Source organism: Amphiprion ocellaris, chromosome 23, assembly GCF_022539595.1.
Source record: "Amphiprion ocellaris isolate individual 3 ecotype Okinawa chromosome 23, ASM2253959v1, whole genome shotgun sequence".
Classification (NCBI taxonomy): Eukaryota; Metazoa; Chordata; class Actinopteri; family Pomacentridae; genus Amphiprion; species Amphiprion ocellaris.
This window is the reverse complement of record NC_072788.1, coordinates 5,079,348-5,096,062: the sequence shown is the minus strand read 5'-3', so window position 1 is coordinate 5,096,062 and position 16,715 is coordinate 5,079,348. Positions and strand designations below refer to the sequence as shown.

Genomic DNA, 16,715 nt, shown 5'->3' with positions numbered 1-16,715 from the left:
CATAGCGTTGCCTTAAAACAACAATGCTGCATTAAGGTTTGGTTAATTTGTCACAAATAGTACTATCAACAAAAACAAATATGTCCTTTTAGGTTTTGACAGCACTCTCACAAGGATTATTTCACTTTAGGGCTTGTAGATGAAAGTTACCAAAGCCGGGGCAAAAAAATGAAGGTATTGATGAAATATGCCACTGAGTTGCATTTTGGGAAATGTAGGATGCAGCATCTTTTGGAGCTTGACTCATACGACTGCACTGAAAGTCCATTTCACTTTATCCTTCTTGAGAAACTCTTGTGCGATTTTGCTAGCATGCTTTGGATCATTGCCCAGCTTTTACAGACTGGGAGTTGACTTGTCAGCTAGTATTTAGGCACAGCCACAGGTATTCATGGTGCCATCTATAAATACCAGCTCATCATCACCTTTTGTACTCATGTAGCCTCGTATCATCACACTCTCATCTATGTGCTTCACTGTTGGGTCTATGTATTCACTGTGGTAATTCTAGTCAGGTCCATGCCCCCATCTGAGCTGAACAACCTTATCTCGACCAAAGAATGTACTTCCGATATTTGTCGGCATTCTTTTCATGTTCTTTAGCACGAGTTTCATCTTGCAGTTTTGACAGGACATTGTCTGTGGTTTCATTTTAGGAGGACAACCACTGCGGCCCTGATTAGTGCTACTATGGCTCATTCTGTCCCCTCTGTTTACTGCTGCAACTGTATTTCCACTCATTTTTAGCTGTTGTTTTCTTTTCCAGCTTTGTGAAATCTCCCAATCGAATATTTTCAATCCCTTCTGTACTGTCCGTGACATATTTTAGTTAAAACTGCAGCTCTGATTAGTTGTTCTATGACTCTAAACCTCCTGATTACTGCTGCAGCTGTGTGGAGCCATGATGCAGACATTGCAGCCCATAGGTCCAAAACTGAGAAAGTTCTTATGTTCACTGCTAATTTATAACCACTTTCATGCAATTAGGCTGAAACTAGCTGGAAATCGCACCTATTTATCTTCACTGATCCCACATTTTCTATCTTATGTGTCAGTGATCACAGGTAAACTCGGAAATAATGCAGTTTATTGACAAGCGAGGGATCATCTGGCATTTAAATAGTCCCACTTTTGTCAAATGCTGTACCATCACATCGCCCACTCTGTTGTTTGTTGCTGTACAAAATCCATTACCAAACACATTATGAGGCTTAATGATTCACAGACTCATTTGGAGCCTGACGACTTCCTGGAGGAATGGATGGAGACTTGGGTTGACGCACGCATGCGTAAACATGACCTGGTTTACAGAGCCACGCTTGCAGTTTCGTTATTTCTAAGACTCTGTCAACACATACAGGCTGGTGCTCACACAGTGTCTGGAGGACTGGTTCCCACTCAGGAAGGACAGTCACAGCCTCCCTCCCTCCCACGCCCGCACCGGCCTCTCCCCGCTGTTCCCGGTAGACTCCTCGGATCCACCGACAGTGTGAAGGTCCTTTTGGTGGCTGTTTTTTGATCTCCTCTTCCTTGTTTCCACTGTGTTTGGATTATTATTTTTTTCCCCCCACACCTTTTTCCGCTTTTTGATCCCAGACAGCGTGCCGATTTTGTTTTCCCACTGACTCTCTCAGGGCAATTGAAGGAGTTTGACGCGCTTCCAGCTGGAATAAACGCGCAGACGCTCGAGGACAAGATGACTGTTAATGCGGTGTTTTGGGGCTTTTTTGGCACTGCCATGTTAATGGTATTCCACAGCGAAGCTGGTAAAGCAGACTTTTTAATTAAGCATCATCCAGATTCTGATGATAAGTTTGTTACTATCAGCTTTGATCAGTTTAAGTGGCTGCTCTGTCATACTAAAGTCCAGTGGTGGGTCTGGACAATTTAAGTATTGCAAGACGTTTTGGCACATAGAGGGTTTCTGTATGAAAACATAAATTCTGCTTCTTTACATTAATACATTCCCTTTCCTCCTTTCTTCCTCCCTTGATCTTCTCAGTCTCTCTTGCCCTTTTCTTTCTGCTTTTCCATTTCTCTTCATATCTTACTCTTGCCCAGCTTTCAATAGTTTCTTGCTGGGAAACAAAAATACAGAAAATATCAACAATTTTATTCTTGTTTTTCTTGAGCCATAAAAATCTTGCACCTGGATCCACCCTGAGCAAAGTTCACTTCGCGTGCTTTACTGGCACATTTCTATTATTGACACTCAGGCATGGCCACAGCTGGATGAAAAATACTAGTTGAATCAAGTAGGACTATTTCTTCAAATGATTTGCTATTAAACAAATTAACATGCCACTGCGATTCTGTATTAATAATCTTAACTACCAGTATTTAATTAAAAAAATGTATTTTGTACTACAAAGATGTGGACTAATGTAATTTAAAAAGACTTCCAAATGCATTTTTTGTCTCATTTGCATGAAAAATAACAGTTTCATTGCTCAGTAATGAGATTTCTTCAGTTTTGCCAGCAGCACTTTGACGCATGTTCGGTTTGTAGCAGGTGCTGAGCGCAACCAACAGTCTTGGAAGTGTAATGAGACACACGACCATTTAACTTGCTGCACATTTTTGGCACTTAAATTTTTTTTTTTTTTTTATCTTACTTTGCTCAGTAAATATCAAGACACACCTTTTTCTGTTGAAAATCAAATGCTCAATATCAATTTTGACTCCATGTTTTTAAAAAAAATCTATAAATTCCTGCTGTCCTTCTATGTACAGCCTCAAAATAAAAACATTCTCCTAAACATTCCCACATTGGTTTGGATCAGAACTTTTAGATTCAATAGAATTTTGACCTTTTAGGGGATCAATAATTGTGATTTTACAGGTGTTTCTACCTACAACAGAGTTGATTTCACTTTTAATGTGGTCATATAATGAAATAGGGGGAGTGTTTATGAGAGATTAATAGCTGCTCTTGGTGTGTAGCCTGGCAACTACCACGATTGCTGAAAAGATGCACCACCTAACAGTGAACAGCTCGTGTTTATACAGCCACACCGCACTGCTACAGATTTATAGCTCTCAGATGAATGTAGGAAATGTTACAGGAAGTCTCACTTTCCGTTTCAAACTTCTTATAACCTCCTGAGGGGCTAATGTGAAGGTCTGGGCTCAAATCAGCAGCAAGAGTTGTCGGGGTTTGCAGGTTTTTGTTTGGAATGGGATTAAAATAATCCATTTTAACATGCAACTAGACAGCTACTCACTGTGACTGTTTCCATTCTTAGCTCTGACAAGGTGACGTATGTAATGTTTTGTCATGGTTTGTTACAGATCATCGCCTTCCAGCACTCAAAAACCTGTCGTACACGTGGGTCGACCCGTTTACCTTAAACCTGTCCTGGTCCTGGGACAAGCCCAAGCATCTGCCGGACAGCTGTACAATCAATTATGAAATACACTATCCAGACAAAAGTGAAGTGGTGAGACTGGGTCTTGTTGGGGATCTGGGTTGTGGGTTTAGCAACATCTCTTGAGAACTGATTCATGTAGGATGTTACAGATAATTAGTGCTGTACTAAATGGCGTCACCAGCACATTTCCTCAGACTGATTACAACTCATTGTTTTCACTTAAAGGGATGCTGCCACTTTTGCACATCTGTTTTGATAAACACCTCATGAGTACTTCAACAAACAAGGATGGGGAATAACAATTTTTCCCAGTGTTGAATGCACTAATGGGGCCAATCCAAGCATGGGCATGCAGACAACAGAAACAAACACAACATTCAGAAGTGCAGGGTTAATTTAGTCGAGGCAAATAGCAGAAAACAGAAAATGTGTCTGGGTGATCCCATGGCTAATGGATCATGTCTCGATTGTGAAACTGCAAGATGACGGATGACTCAAAGTGTTCATTGTAGTTACGCTGTCTGAGGAAGGATCTCAAGACTGTCTTCTAAGTACCTGATAAGTGTTGTCCTCTGTTAACACATGGCTTATCAGGTACACCAATCAGGATGAATTAGAGGTTGAGTTAGCACAATTTTTTACCTTTAGTCGCAGTTATGGCTAGAATACACTGTTTTCAATCGTTTCTAATTTGTATTTGATGTTTTGGAACCTCTTACAACCTCCAAAGGGTCCCAAGCCCTAATTTGGGAACCACCGCACTAGATATTGAGATTGCAACATGAAAGGTACTATCAAGTTTGCGTTATGGGAATTAGTGACTACAAGTAAGGATATGCAACTCTAGTGTGATAATTCTGTCTTAATTAGCAGAAGTAAATGTGCCACTTCTAATGGAGGCGCATTGTGAAAAGTGCGTGTTCATTTAATTAATGCTTTTCTTTGTTTTATTCATTCTCTCAGCAAGAATAATATGAAAAATCAGCCTTAGTCACATATTTAAGGTGGTGGTGTACAGTCAGCTAATGAGAACATTAATAAGAACAATAATTCTGATTGTTAAGAATTGAAAAAAAAATTCTAAGATAGTAAAAGAATTACAGTTGCATGCAAAATTATTCAACCCTTCCTGACGTTTTTGAAATTCTGGCAAAATTAGCAACATTACAGCTGATTTCTAAATCATATAAGAGGTGAACAGTTAGTTTATTGAAATATAATAGCAAAGCAAAAATCAAGATTTAATTCATAATCCATCCAAAATTTCAACTTTTTTTTTTTTTTAAACAAAAAGCAGGTTGCAAAATTATTCAACCCCCTATGAGGCTGTATCTTCAGCATCCTTTAGCTGCAATGACCTGCTGTAGATGGGAGGTTTTAGTCTCTAACAAGCTTCTGGCAGCTCCTTGGGGAATTTTAGCCCATTCCTTGTGGGCAATGGTGTCTAGCTCAGCAATGTTCTTCAGTCTACATGCTGCAACAGCTTTCTTCAGATCCCACCACAGGTTCTCGATTGGGTTTAAGTCTGGAAATTGTGATGGCCACTCAAGAACCTTCCAGGTTTTTTTCTCTAACCAAGCCTTTGTTGATTTTGATGTGTGTTTGGCTTCATTGTCTTGCTGGAATGTCCGATTACGCCCAAGCTTCGACTTTTTCACGGACTGAGTGACATTCTTGGCCAGAATATCCTGATATTTGTTTGAATCCAGGGTGCCTTCAACACGGTGGAGATACCCGGTTCCATTAGAAGCAGAACAGCCCCACAGCATCCCAGATCCACCACCATGCTTCACAGTAGGCAGGGTGTGCTTCTCCTCGTATGCCTCGTTCTTCCTCCCAGACATACCTCTGATCCATAGGACTAAAGAGCTCTAGTTTGGTCTCATCAGTCCAAAGAACAGTCTGGTAGAACTTCTGGCCTTTGATAGGTTGGTTTTAGCAGACTGGAGACCATTTTTCTTGTGGTGTGGCTTCAGAAGCGGTGTCCGTCTAGGGGATCTGTCATTAAGCCCTTCAGTATGGAGTGTGTGGTGTACTGTGTCCACTGAAACATCAGTTCCTCTTTCAGCCTGATCTTTCTGCAGGTCCATGGCAGTAAGCCTAGGGTTGTTGTACATCTGTCTCCGCAGGAATCTTGATGAAATGAAATCAACTATCTCCTCTCTAAACTTCAGGGACATCTCTCTGGTCTTAACCATGACGCTTGCAAGAGGCGTATGGGGAGTATCGACACCAAGTGCACCCATTTTATAGACATGAGTATTACTCAGTGTTTAACATGTGTCACCGTTGAATTCCCCTCAAAATGTCTACATACAGGTGTATGGCATTTGAGTTGTACATCAATTATGTGTATTTACCTAACATTGTTTATAGGGGGTTGAATCATTTTGCAACCTGCTTTTTGTAAAGAAGTCAAAATTTTGGATGGATTATGAATTATATCTTGATTTTTGCTTTGGTATTATATTTCAGTAAACTAACTGTTCACCTCTTCTATGATTTAGTAATCGCCTGCAGTTGTAATGTTGCCAGAATGTTAAAAATGTCAGGGGGTTGAATCATTTTGTATGCAGCTATGCTGTGCACATACAAACCCAGAGGAAGGGAGGTGATCGCCACTTGACATCCAGTCAGAATCTGGTTATGAATCTTCAAATTTTAGACTCGAGTTGATAAAATCTTGAAACTTCATTTTGCTCAATCACCAGTGACTCATGACTACACTTGTACCTCACTTGACTTTCACTGACCTGACTTCCAGTATTCACACAATAACATCTATCTCCGGTTTGAAAGGCAAAGTTCCTTTTTGGCAAATGAATTACACCCAAAATAAGAGTGTAAAGCCAAATACTATTATTTGTAATATTATTGTATGTGTTTTGTTAACACGGTGTCAGTATTTCATTCGTCAGATATCACAGTTGCCCTACTTCACTCCAACTACTCCTCTCTTAAATATTTTCAGGTTTTAATTTCAAATTTAGTTTGAACTTTTGCATTCTGAAAACAAATGGATTCAATGGTACAGTCTACGAACACAAAACACATTCAGTCATTTGTTATTTTGTTCAGAAATCAAATCTACAGGAAGGAAGTAGTTTATGTTATGCATGAAGCCCAGATGTTAATTAATATATTTTGAAGAAGCAATTGAATGAAAATGCTATTTTTTAAAAAAAGGCAATCTCCTTGCTATAAATTGGTCAGTTTTTATCAATCAAATGTCTAAACTACTGTTGTAGAGTTTTTTCCTTTTCAAGAAAACTCTGGAAAATTTTGTTAAAATTGAATTATGTGTTAGAATAGTTATTAAACTCATGCTGTTTTCCTTTAAGCGGCAGGTACGCACACCTAATCATCATTACGAAATCTCTTTTCTAACGGAACAACTGGAGTCGAATGAGGGAAACTTTAGCATTCATGCATTGACAGAGTTATTGGCAGAGTCCTGCGCTGGTTGGAAAAAGAGCGAATCTGAGAATATATCCATCGGTACACAAAAGCCAATCGGTAAGAACCAGACAGGTGAAATGACAATAATACTGTGAGTCAGTTTCTGTCTCGCCGTGTTATAGATGCTATAGAGTCAGTTTTGCTTTGTGTGTGACACCTTTGTTTTGTTGCTATACAGTTGAGGTGGTGAAAGACTTCAAATGCTCCATTGCGTCCAGTCAGACAAACTGCTCCTGGGAGCCCGTGAGTCCATCTGTTGACCTGAAGATCTCCTATAGGTGAGAATTAGAGGCTACAGACAAAATTAAGGTGCCGGCGCTCCCACTATGGAGGCGTTTTCCACGATCCTCAGTGCCATGCCATGTCTTCCTACTGTCAGTGGTGAGAGTGTGTGTGTGTGTGTGTGTGTGTGTGTGTGTGTGTGTGTGTGTGCGTATATGTATATATAGGATGTGTTTTCTTGTTTTTATTGTTTTTAAATGTTGTAAAGAACTTTGTGTTGCATTTTAATTGTATGAGAAGTGCTGTATAAATAAAGTTTGAATTGGTTCGAATCAAATATCCATCCATCCATTATCTATACACCGGTAGGTATTAGGAACGTTTACGGCCACATGACTATTAATTTGTAAGCTTTATCGCCCTCAAGTGGCAACTAAGGTAACTTCAGGATCTCTAATCGGGCGAAGGGGAAATACTTTGATTCTTATCACTTCTTCCTCTTGTCTTTGCAGGATTTGTGGAATAAGGGAAGAAAACAGCTTAAAAAAGTGTCATCAGTTCTACAGGGATGGAATAAGGACTGGATGTTTGCTGCAAAATGATGGTCAGGAAAACAACATCTGTGTGCTTGCTGAGAATGCAGCTGGACTGCAAACCTTTCAAGCTAAACGTGGTTAGTAATACCTCTAATATCTCATTACTGGTATCCTTAAAAACTTTGGACATAAATACTAAATACCTGTTGTTTAAATAGATTTAATCAGTGACTTTTTAGTAATTTTTAACGGTCTGCTGTCAAGTACAAGCTCAAATTTACTGGATATTTTTTGTTGTTTTGTAATCTCTTTCAGTGATTCCTTTGCCAAAGCTGAACATCAGAAAAGATGAAGACTATCTCAACCTGGAATGGACATCTCCAGATATTGGGAAAGCTTGTCAGTTGAAGTATGTGGTCTGCTACAGCGAATGCAACAGGGACAAAGTAAGTTGTCAAATGCAACATCCTTCTTCTGTTATATAATGAGGTGTTGGTGTTGACATGTTGTTCATATTTCAAATACCACAAATGTGTGCTGTTTTCACCAATATCTGTCTCACATCCACACATTTAATCCATCCATGCTACAGCATTTCTCTACACTGACAGAACACTGTGCTTTTTTTCTTGCCACTTTTCAGGGCTGCTTGGAATACCGTTCAGTCTTAAACACCCTAAAACATGGGCCTTTGCCGATTCTCTACAATAAAAACTGCCGTTACGAGTTTAAATTCAATGCCACGCTGGAGAAATATTGCCCGACAATACCCAGTGACGGCATTGCAGTTGAATGTTACGGTAATTATCCAACCAATTTTACTTTCACTGCTTTATTCATGTCTTTATCAGGTGCACTGCAATGAGGTTCACTCAGTTTTCCTTTAATTACTTATTTAAACAACACGATTTTTGTCATATAATCCCATGATTTGTGTACTTCATTGTTGTATGTTATTGTCTGGCACTTTTCACGTTATTTAAAGGTTTCATTGCGCCTTAGTTGGCTAACATTTATCAGATATTGAAGCTGCAGTTGCAATTTTCAGAATTTTTGAAGTGAATTTGAAATGAAGCAGTCAACATGTGATTGAAGTGTAGGCTTTCACCTTTGAAGATGCGATATTTTGAAAATAAATAGAATAGTAATCCAAGCATTTCTGTTATGTTTGGGTGACCTGAACAACAGTGTGCATGTAGTTGCATGTGAGTCCCTCCTATTGAAACTGTTGGCCATCCCCGCACTTATGAACAGAAAGCAACCTCACATGCCTCACTGGAAAAGCAAAGGAGCAGTCCAGCATTCAGCCCGTGCCCTAAAATAACCCAGAAAATGTAAAAACAAAGTATTTTATTTATGTTATTTGCCCAATTTATGTACACTCCCTTCTTTTCAGCTCAGTGTGAGAGTCTCTATCCTGTTATTCCTTCTTTGCTAGCGTCTCTTCAGCTCCGGTGTTTGTGTGTCTGTTTCCTCGCATGGTTCTGCTCCGGTTCATGAAAACAGACACACTCAGAGCAGAATGAGTGGAGAGACTGAAGCTGACAACAACTGGTTATGGCCATTTAGTGTGTTTTACAGTTGTTTGTTGACTCTTGTGCACACAACCTTTATGGTTGTAAATAAAAGTTAAAGTAGGTTGGCGGTGTGACTGATGGACAGGATGGACCTGTTTGTTAGTCATTCAGTGGCTGTATGTGTTGGATGTTGCAAACAGAAGTTAAACAAAAAATATTGCATTCATTATTTAGAAATTACTGCCAATTTTTTTTTACTGTCCCTCCATTTTCAGCCTGGATGATTGATAAGCAGTTTTATGCCCAAGAGGCTTGTTTAGTCCTTATGTACGGCAAAATAATGACATTTTCATCACTGTTGACAAACTTTTGAATCTGACTGCCCCATGGGAACAAATGAAAAAGGCAAAAACTGCAAATGTGCATGTAATGGATGTTTTTACCCACCACTAAGTCGGTGCAGGCTGCATACAGAGGTTTTCAGAATAGACTTAACCTGGGGGTTGTTGTTGCTTTGTCTTTATCTTTACAAGATGAATATCAAGTCACGACTTACAACTAAGATTTCTGCAGAATTTTACAGATTCTCTGTTTGCAATACAGCCACCTCCTTGTAGCTGCCTTCTATTACCTCGTGTCAGCACACTCCCTATCATTAATGGCTACTGTGTGTATAATATGGAAGCTTTGGCACTGTCCTTTGGTAGGATTGTAATGAACACTTTAACACTACTAATACACTAATATTAATTTAATGTTTGCTTAAGCGCAAATACACATATTTAGGCAGAAGAATAATGTGTGTTTAAATACTTTTGGAAGTGCAGATTTGAGCAAAAAGCTTGAAATTATCTGGAAAATCTGATAAAAATGTGTCTTGTATTCATCACAGGTAATAACACAGACAGTATTCAGCCGTCCGATGGAACGCTGACTGTGGTCGCCATCGTCATCCCTGTTATTCTGTCTGTCGGCGTCATTCTGTCCTGCTACTGCTTCAGGAGGTATGTTTTGAAAAGAGTTTTACCCAAATATAACCATGACAAAGCGAAACTCTGTGTCTCCAAGTGTTTCTGTGCCAAATCTTGTAAACTATTTTAAGGGCCGATGTTGTAAACTAGATCCCTGAGGAGCAGTATTTGAGATTTACAGCAACAAATACACGTCACTAAGAAGATTGCAAGGTAGGGCCCGACCGATATGGATTTTTTGAGGCTGATGGTGATTCCGATATTTGGCAGAAAAAATTACCGATAACTGCTTAATCGTCCAATTAATTTGAAATATATATAATGAAAATAACTTATTTTTGGTCCCTTAACGCTTACAACAACAAAGGTATGAATTACAGGCAGAACATTTTACTGTTTTACAATACTTTCCTTGAGTATTTGTCTACCTTTACAACAGAGAGGAATTTTCAAGTACAAAAACATGCAACAAAGCATTAAACCTCTGGGAAATTATATAACCTTAAAAAAGAGTCAGTCTATAAATGAGTTATGAAATAAATCTTGTCTTGTGCTTCTTGTTGCTGCAAATTAGAGGTAGATTATATGCTGTATATAAGCAATATAATGAGTGAAGTTACTGGTAAAACCTTATTTCTGCAGCCCTCTGATGCCCTTTAACGTTAAATCACATTTTCTCTACTCCATTATTTTCTTTTCATGAAGTTAGGACACATATGAACCAAAACTAAAACCAGAGACGCCTTTCTCAGATGTCAAAACATGTCTTCTTTGACAGAGTTGCATTTTAAATATATAATGGTCACAAATAGTCTGACACTGATGTACCTCCATAACAGCACAGTGAGTTGCTGTTCCAGCCTGGGTCACTGTTACAACCCCGGCTCGGGGGGGAAGGGAAGCAACATAAACAGTTGTTGGTGGAAAAATCAAATTATTTATTACAGAAAAGGTTGAACAGAAAATGTGCAAAATACTATACAAACTGAGGCGGAACTGAGGAAGAGGGCTGGTGGGTGCTGCTCAAATCAAAGAAAACATCAAAACACAAAAAGAGTTCTCATAAGGAGAACTTAACGCTACCATCGCGGTGGACAAAAGAAAAACGGAACAAAAAGGCTCACTAAAGAGGAACTGGCAAAACAAAACTTACACAGGAGTCAGCACCCCTAATCCTGGTGAAATCTAAACAGAAGGAACTACCTGGAATGAAGTGAGGCTGTATCAGTTTTTAATTCTAGGCCTGTCCCAATTCCTAGCACACACAGACAATCTTGCCTCGACCACACAGTAACACAAAACGGCACGCTGGGAGTCAGCTGCCCCGTTCAGTGGAACTGCCAACTCTTTTAAAGGAGTTGGCAGTTTTCGGTTGGACAGCCTGGTAAGCGCCGCACCAATCACTGGGACTCCCGGCCGCAGCCACGCCTCCGTCGTCGTGGTCCAACCAGGGAGTGGGGATCACACAGCCCTATTTGCATAAGCCACAATATTTAGTTAACACACACACCCGGGGTAGGAGGCGCTGGCCGTAACAGTCACATTCTAGTATTTTCTGACAAAGTAAAACTTAAGAGTGACATCATGACGGTTGCTGCAGACAGACAGTGATGTTCATCATTTAAACTGAATAAACCTCCTCCCCTTTGCGTTCACATCGCTCCTCCTCAACATGCAGCTGACGGAGTGATGAACGGTCATTCTGTACTACATTTTGTACACTTGCGTTATTTCTGCAGTTACTTACTGACTTTTAAGCTGTTAGCTAATGCTATGCTAGGTTGGCATAACTACAGTGAAGTTCTTGCTAACATGAACAGACAGGGAGTAACTTAAGCTAGGTTAGCACAACTTTGGCATTAATGAAAAGCATGACTGACACAACGAATCACACGTCAATCGTCATGACACATGGCAAAGATAGTTAAACTGAAACAGGAGACATGTTGAGTCATTGTTCATTTCACAACGTCTTTATCAACTTAGCTGTCGGCTCAGCCCACTCCTGTAATGTTGCCTGTAGTTTACTCCTGTATGTTACTGAGGATTGATTGAAGTCATATCTCCATGTATTGGACAAACGGTGCAAGGACATCATTCTGCGCGACTCTGAAAATTAACAGCATTTACTGTTTCATGAGAAATTAAGAATATGTCAGCGTTTAATCGGCAAAACTCCGGCCGATGACGATTATTTTGAAAACGGCTATAATTGACCAATTTAATCGACTGGCCGATAAATCGGTCGGGGCCTATTGCAGAGCCTCAACCTTGCATAAAACTCGACTGAATGCCATTTCTCAACAACTTCCAACTACATTTTCAAGAATTTTTGGGGGCATAAATGCTCTTTTACATGAGAAAATGTGGGCATTCCAGCCACAGACAAATACTGAAACGCCTCACAAAGTTGCACAAAGCGCCGCTTTAAGTGGAGTGATGTTAAATCATGAAATGGGGGAAGTGAGGTGGTGTGATTCACAAACCTGCAATACCTGAAGGCGCAAATAACTTGGTAGGGTTGGCCGACATTACGTTGGAACTGCCTCCAGGAAATAACCCATCTCACAAGTCTGGCATAACGAAAGCTCTCTCCTCTTCTACCTTCTTGGTTTTTATGCTACCCTACTAGCTTTCAGTCATATAAACAGAAGAAATACTACTTTAGAGATGAAATATGCAAGATTTTGAACATAAATATAGTGTTACTGTAGCATCAAACAACTGTCTGCTATGTTGAAAATCTTGTAAATTATTGGTGTCCTGTGACTAAAGTCAAGCTTCTTGTGTGCGTATTGGAAGTCAAGCTTTTCTGTTTGATGTTTTGGAAACTGGTCCACCTGCAAATTTTTATTAGTGCATGTGAGACCCTCCCTTTGAAACTATTGGCCTTCCTCAAGCTTATAAACACACTGAACATGACTGCATTGTAAAAGTGCAGTCCAGCATTTAGCCACTGTTTCTGTCTGAGCTGCTGGCACTCTGGCGACATCTAGTGGTTCTGAATGTCGTATACATCCATTAAACAAAATCGCATGAGTGCTGTGCCACTGGTTAGCTTCAAGCAGTGTGGGTTATGACTAACTGACGCATATTTTCCCATGGGAGCTTATTGTCGATTATACAAACCTGTATATTCGGCTGCAGCTTGTTATAGCTCTCATGTGGTTTTATCCTTCTGCATGAACTAGTTGGTCGAGTTTTGTTTAGTCACTAGAAAAACACCTGCATTGTAAGGTTAATGCACCCTGTAAGGTGCCCCATGGCCAATACATGAAACACTTGATACATTCTGACATTCAGACACAGGTATTACAGGGGCATAAAACACCTGAAACTTCCTGTCAGTTCAAGTAGAGCTGCAGCTGTCATAGGAAAGGAATGTGTTTTGTGCACCATCACGTAGACACATCATTTCCTAGTGTTGCTTCCTGTTAAAAGTTCAATAGTTGGTTAAAAAATCCCCCAAATCCGCTGTGGTTCTCCCATTTTCCTTCTTCTTCTCAATCCGTTGATATAAAATGATGTAAGTTTACCATCTGGGCACAAGATGTTTCCACATCACACATACGTTTTTGCTTGTGTCTTTCTTTTTTGTAGCTCTCTTGTCATTGACTTGCTATGCTGTTGTTTTGTTTGTAGGCACAGAGCCATACTTTGTCCCACCATGCCCGACCCCTCAACCATATTCAAGGAGATGATGAACGGAAACAAAGAACAGAAGGTATATTTGAAGAAAATGCAAAAAATGTCTGCTCTTTCTGCCTACACTTCCACTTACTACGCTGTTCTTTTTTTTAATTCTTTAGACCATATCAGAGAGTCTGTATACGCCGGTGCCAGAACCCATCGAACCCATCACAATTACCCCTGTATCTGAAAACAGCATCTTCCAGCAAAAGTCCTGATGTGTAACTACACAGTAACGCCTTCAGGGCAACGGGCTTCTATTCTGGGCATCTGGAACATTTACAGTCACTGAAAAGCTTCGTTTCATTGTCCTCTCCCAGTTGAAAGTTTCAAGTCTTTTGTACCGACACACTAGATATCAAACACAAGAGTTGCCGGTGATGAAGCACCGAATCTATGGATAGATTGGACCGGCTGATGCTGTATTTACTGGAAACTGTTCTACCAGTAGCAGGAGCTGGTGGGTTCCCACGCATCTGCTGTGTGATTTAAACAGGAAAAGGGACTGTATGTAACGATGGACCGACCCGTATCATGATCAGGTTTTCTGAACAGCGGTTTTGAAGCTCACTATGGTCAGTATCGTTGCGGTGCCGGACTCCTCCTGACTCCTGGAAGATGCAAAAATGCATAAAGAGCAGGAGTGGAGATGGGATGGACCATGAAAACATACAGGAGTTATGGACCACTCTTAATTATGTATAAGTTTAATACAAAATACAGGTGATTTTAAGAAAAGTTCAACCCTCGTGCAGTCGTCACGAAACCACAGAGGTTACAATCATGTTTCTTTCTGCTGTAAAGTTTGGACATGTGGGTCTATGAGGATACACTAGAGCAAGTCGCACTTCATTTTAAGCCCCGGAGGTTGACGCTTGAACGAATCTAACAAAAGAGGAATTTAAAAAAAAAGAGACTTATGTTTTGGCACAGCGTGAGCCTTGTTTGTGTGTTTGACAAGCAAACGCCAGTGTGACCGACATCCTGGCAGCTACACAAAAGACAGGAAGCAATAATCCCAGCGAACACTTCATAGCGCTAACAGCGATCCTGTGACTGTACAGGAAGCCAAGGGCTGCTGCTGCTGCTTCACCTCCACTGACCTCCGCATATTTACTCACCTCCAAATGAGGAAAACATGGGTGTCTCCAAGGTGACCAGTGCGCTTCATTAAGGGCTGAGTGTTCTTTTCTGCGGCAAAGTCCTGAAACAACCTCCCTTTGTTTACCCTGTTAAGCTACTATGCATGTCGAAATGGATTCCACCTCGCTGTCAGTCTGGACACACACTGACCTGCATGAACACCACGTCTAGCATATTTTGGAAGAGTTTTCTTTCGATGTTTAATGAAAACCTGACCGGAAGCGTTTTCAACCTTTCAACTTTTTGGAAAGGGAGCAGTGATGAGAATTGTGCACACAACTGAGCATATATTAAACTGATCAGTTGATTTTTGTGTAATCCTCTGTTTACTTTTGTCATTCACCAACACACCCATACCCAGAATGCCACATTACTATTATTAATACGCTCTTCCTTCCTTAAAAATGACGGGCATGTCTGTTACCTTTTGCGTTTTTTTTGTTTGTTTGTTTGTTTGTTTTTTTACTGATCTAATTGACAATAATAAGACTGGTAAAACAAATGTGTGTGTGTTGTGTGGGTATGATTATATGGTATGTGTAGAAGAAGGTAATGAGCTTGTCTCAGCTTGTGGATGTCAGATTTACTGTCAGTGGGTGGGTCACAGCTTCAGGCACACATCTTGATGCTGTTATTTTTTAATATTGCCACTCCAAATCCTCTCAGAAGAGAACAGTGGATGTAGGAGCCGTAACTAATGTTTTTATGAATCATTCACTTTACAGAGCAGTAATAAAAGTAATATCTGGGTTCCCAGGGTGAGCAGAAGAAAATGCAGTCTAGGAGGTTACATTAACCTTCCCGTTGTCCTCATTTACGGGCACCAAAAAAATATTGTTTCCTTGTCTGAAAAAAATCCAAAAAATCAGCAAAAAATTCCCCAAATTTCTGAAAATTTGCAAAACCTTCAGGAAGAAAAGTCCAATAATTCCTTAAAAGTTTCCCTTAAAAGTATTATTTAAAAAAAAAAAATTCCCCACATTTGGCAAGAAAATTCTTGTAAACATTTTCAAAAAATGAGTAAAAATCTTCCAGGAAAATCCTAAAAATATCTAAAGTGATTACATACATATCAGTAAAACTTCTAATATTTTCTTTAAGAACATTCACAAAAAAAATCAACCAAAATCCAGCGAAATTTGCTGGATTTTCGTTGATTTTTTTGTGAATGTTCTTCAGAAACATTTTAACATTTTTTTCCCACCAAAAAATGTTCAAAGATTTCCCAAAAATGTTGAAAATGTGGACATCAGAAGTTTCACTGTGAAAATATATTTTTTTTCTCCACATTTTCAGACTTTAAAATGGGTAACTTTTGACCCGCAGGACAATACGAGGGGTAAGGGCCTTTTTTCAGGGGTCAAACAGAGGCAGATCGGTGATGCTTGGGGCTTAAAACACCAACATTCTCATCAAGTAGCTCACAGTCTTAACCGCTGAGCCACCGGATCGCTATGTAATCACGAAACCACAATCTTTACACCTCATTCGGTCTCATTCAGGAATAACTTCAAATATTTATCTAAAGCTGATAGGAGGATTCAACCGCTGAATACGGGAATCAAGTTTTCTTTTTCCTGTAAAATCCCCTTTTTTGTGTTAGCTGCAGTGGAGGAACGACAAAAAAGAGCAGACTGACATTAAGGGGAGCCAATCGGGTGACTAGGGTGAAATTTTTACTTAATAGACAGAGCCATCAAAAACATTTTGATCAAAGTTGAATCTACATGGCTTTAGTCTTTTTTTTCTTGCACTGGTCCGTTTTGAGATTTTGTGTTATTGTGCTTCCATGACATGTTTTCTTTC

General features: G+C 39.8%; 1 protein-coding gene across 2 annotated transcripts; it reads left to right on the top strand.

Annotated features, from left to right (window-relative positions):
* Positions 1 to 1,252: 1,252 nt before the first annotated feature.
* LOC111562567 (uncharacterized) lies at positions 1,253 to 15,227 on the top strand. 2 transcript variants are annotated; one of them, XM_023261159.3, is made up of 10 exons: positions 1,253 to 1,766; positions 3,292 to 3,440; positions 6,719 to 6,887; positions 7,009 to 7,108; positions 7,565 to 7,725; positions 7,904 to 8,034; positions 8,232 to 8,388; positions 9,998 to 10,109; positions 13,719 to 13,800; positions 13,886 to 15,227. In XM_023261159.3, exons 1-10 carry the CDS (start codon positions 1,697 to 1,699, stop codon positions 13,982 to 13,984), a joined length of 1,230 nt encoding a protein of 409 aa, XP_023116927.2. In that variant the 5' UTR covers positions 1,253 to 1,696; the 3' UTR covers positions 13,985 to 15,227. The 2 variants fall into 2 exon arrangements, with proteins under 2 accessions (XP_023116927.2, XP_023116926.2); XM_023261158.3 differs by having other exon boundaries at positions 1,262 to 1,766; positions 6,713 to 6,887.
* Positions 15,228 to 16,715: the final 1,488 nt, after the last annotated feature.

Bases quoted from the DNA above. Each gene is read 5' to 3' on its own strand.
- LOC111562567 (XM_023261158.3), top strand. From the start codon at position 1,697: ATGACTGTTAATGCGGTGTTTTGGGGCTTTTTTGGCACTGCCATGTTA. The intron at 1,767-3,291 runs GTAAAGCAGACT...GGTTTGTTACAG, and splicing joins GGTATTCCACAGCGAAGCTG to ATCATCGCCTTCCAGCACTC. The intron at 7,109-7,564 runs GTGAGAATTAGA...TTGTCTTTGCAG, and splicing joins GACCTGAAGATCTCCTATAG to GATTTGTGGAATAAGGGAAG.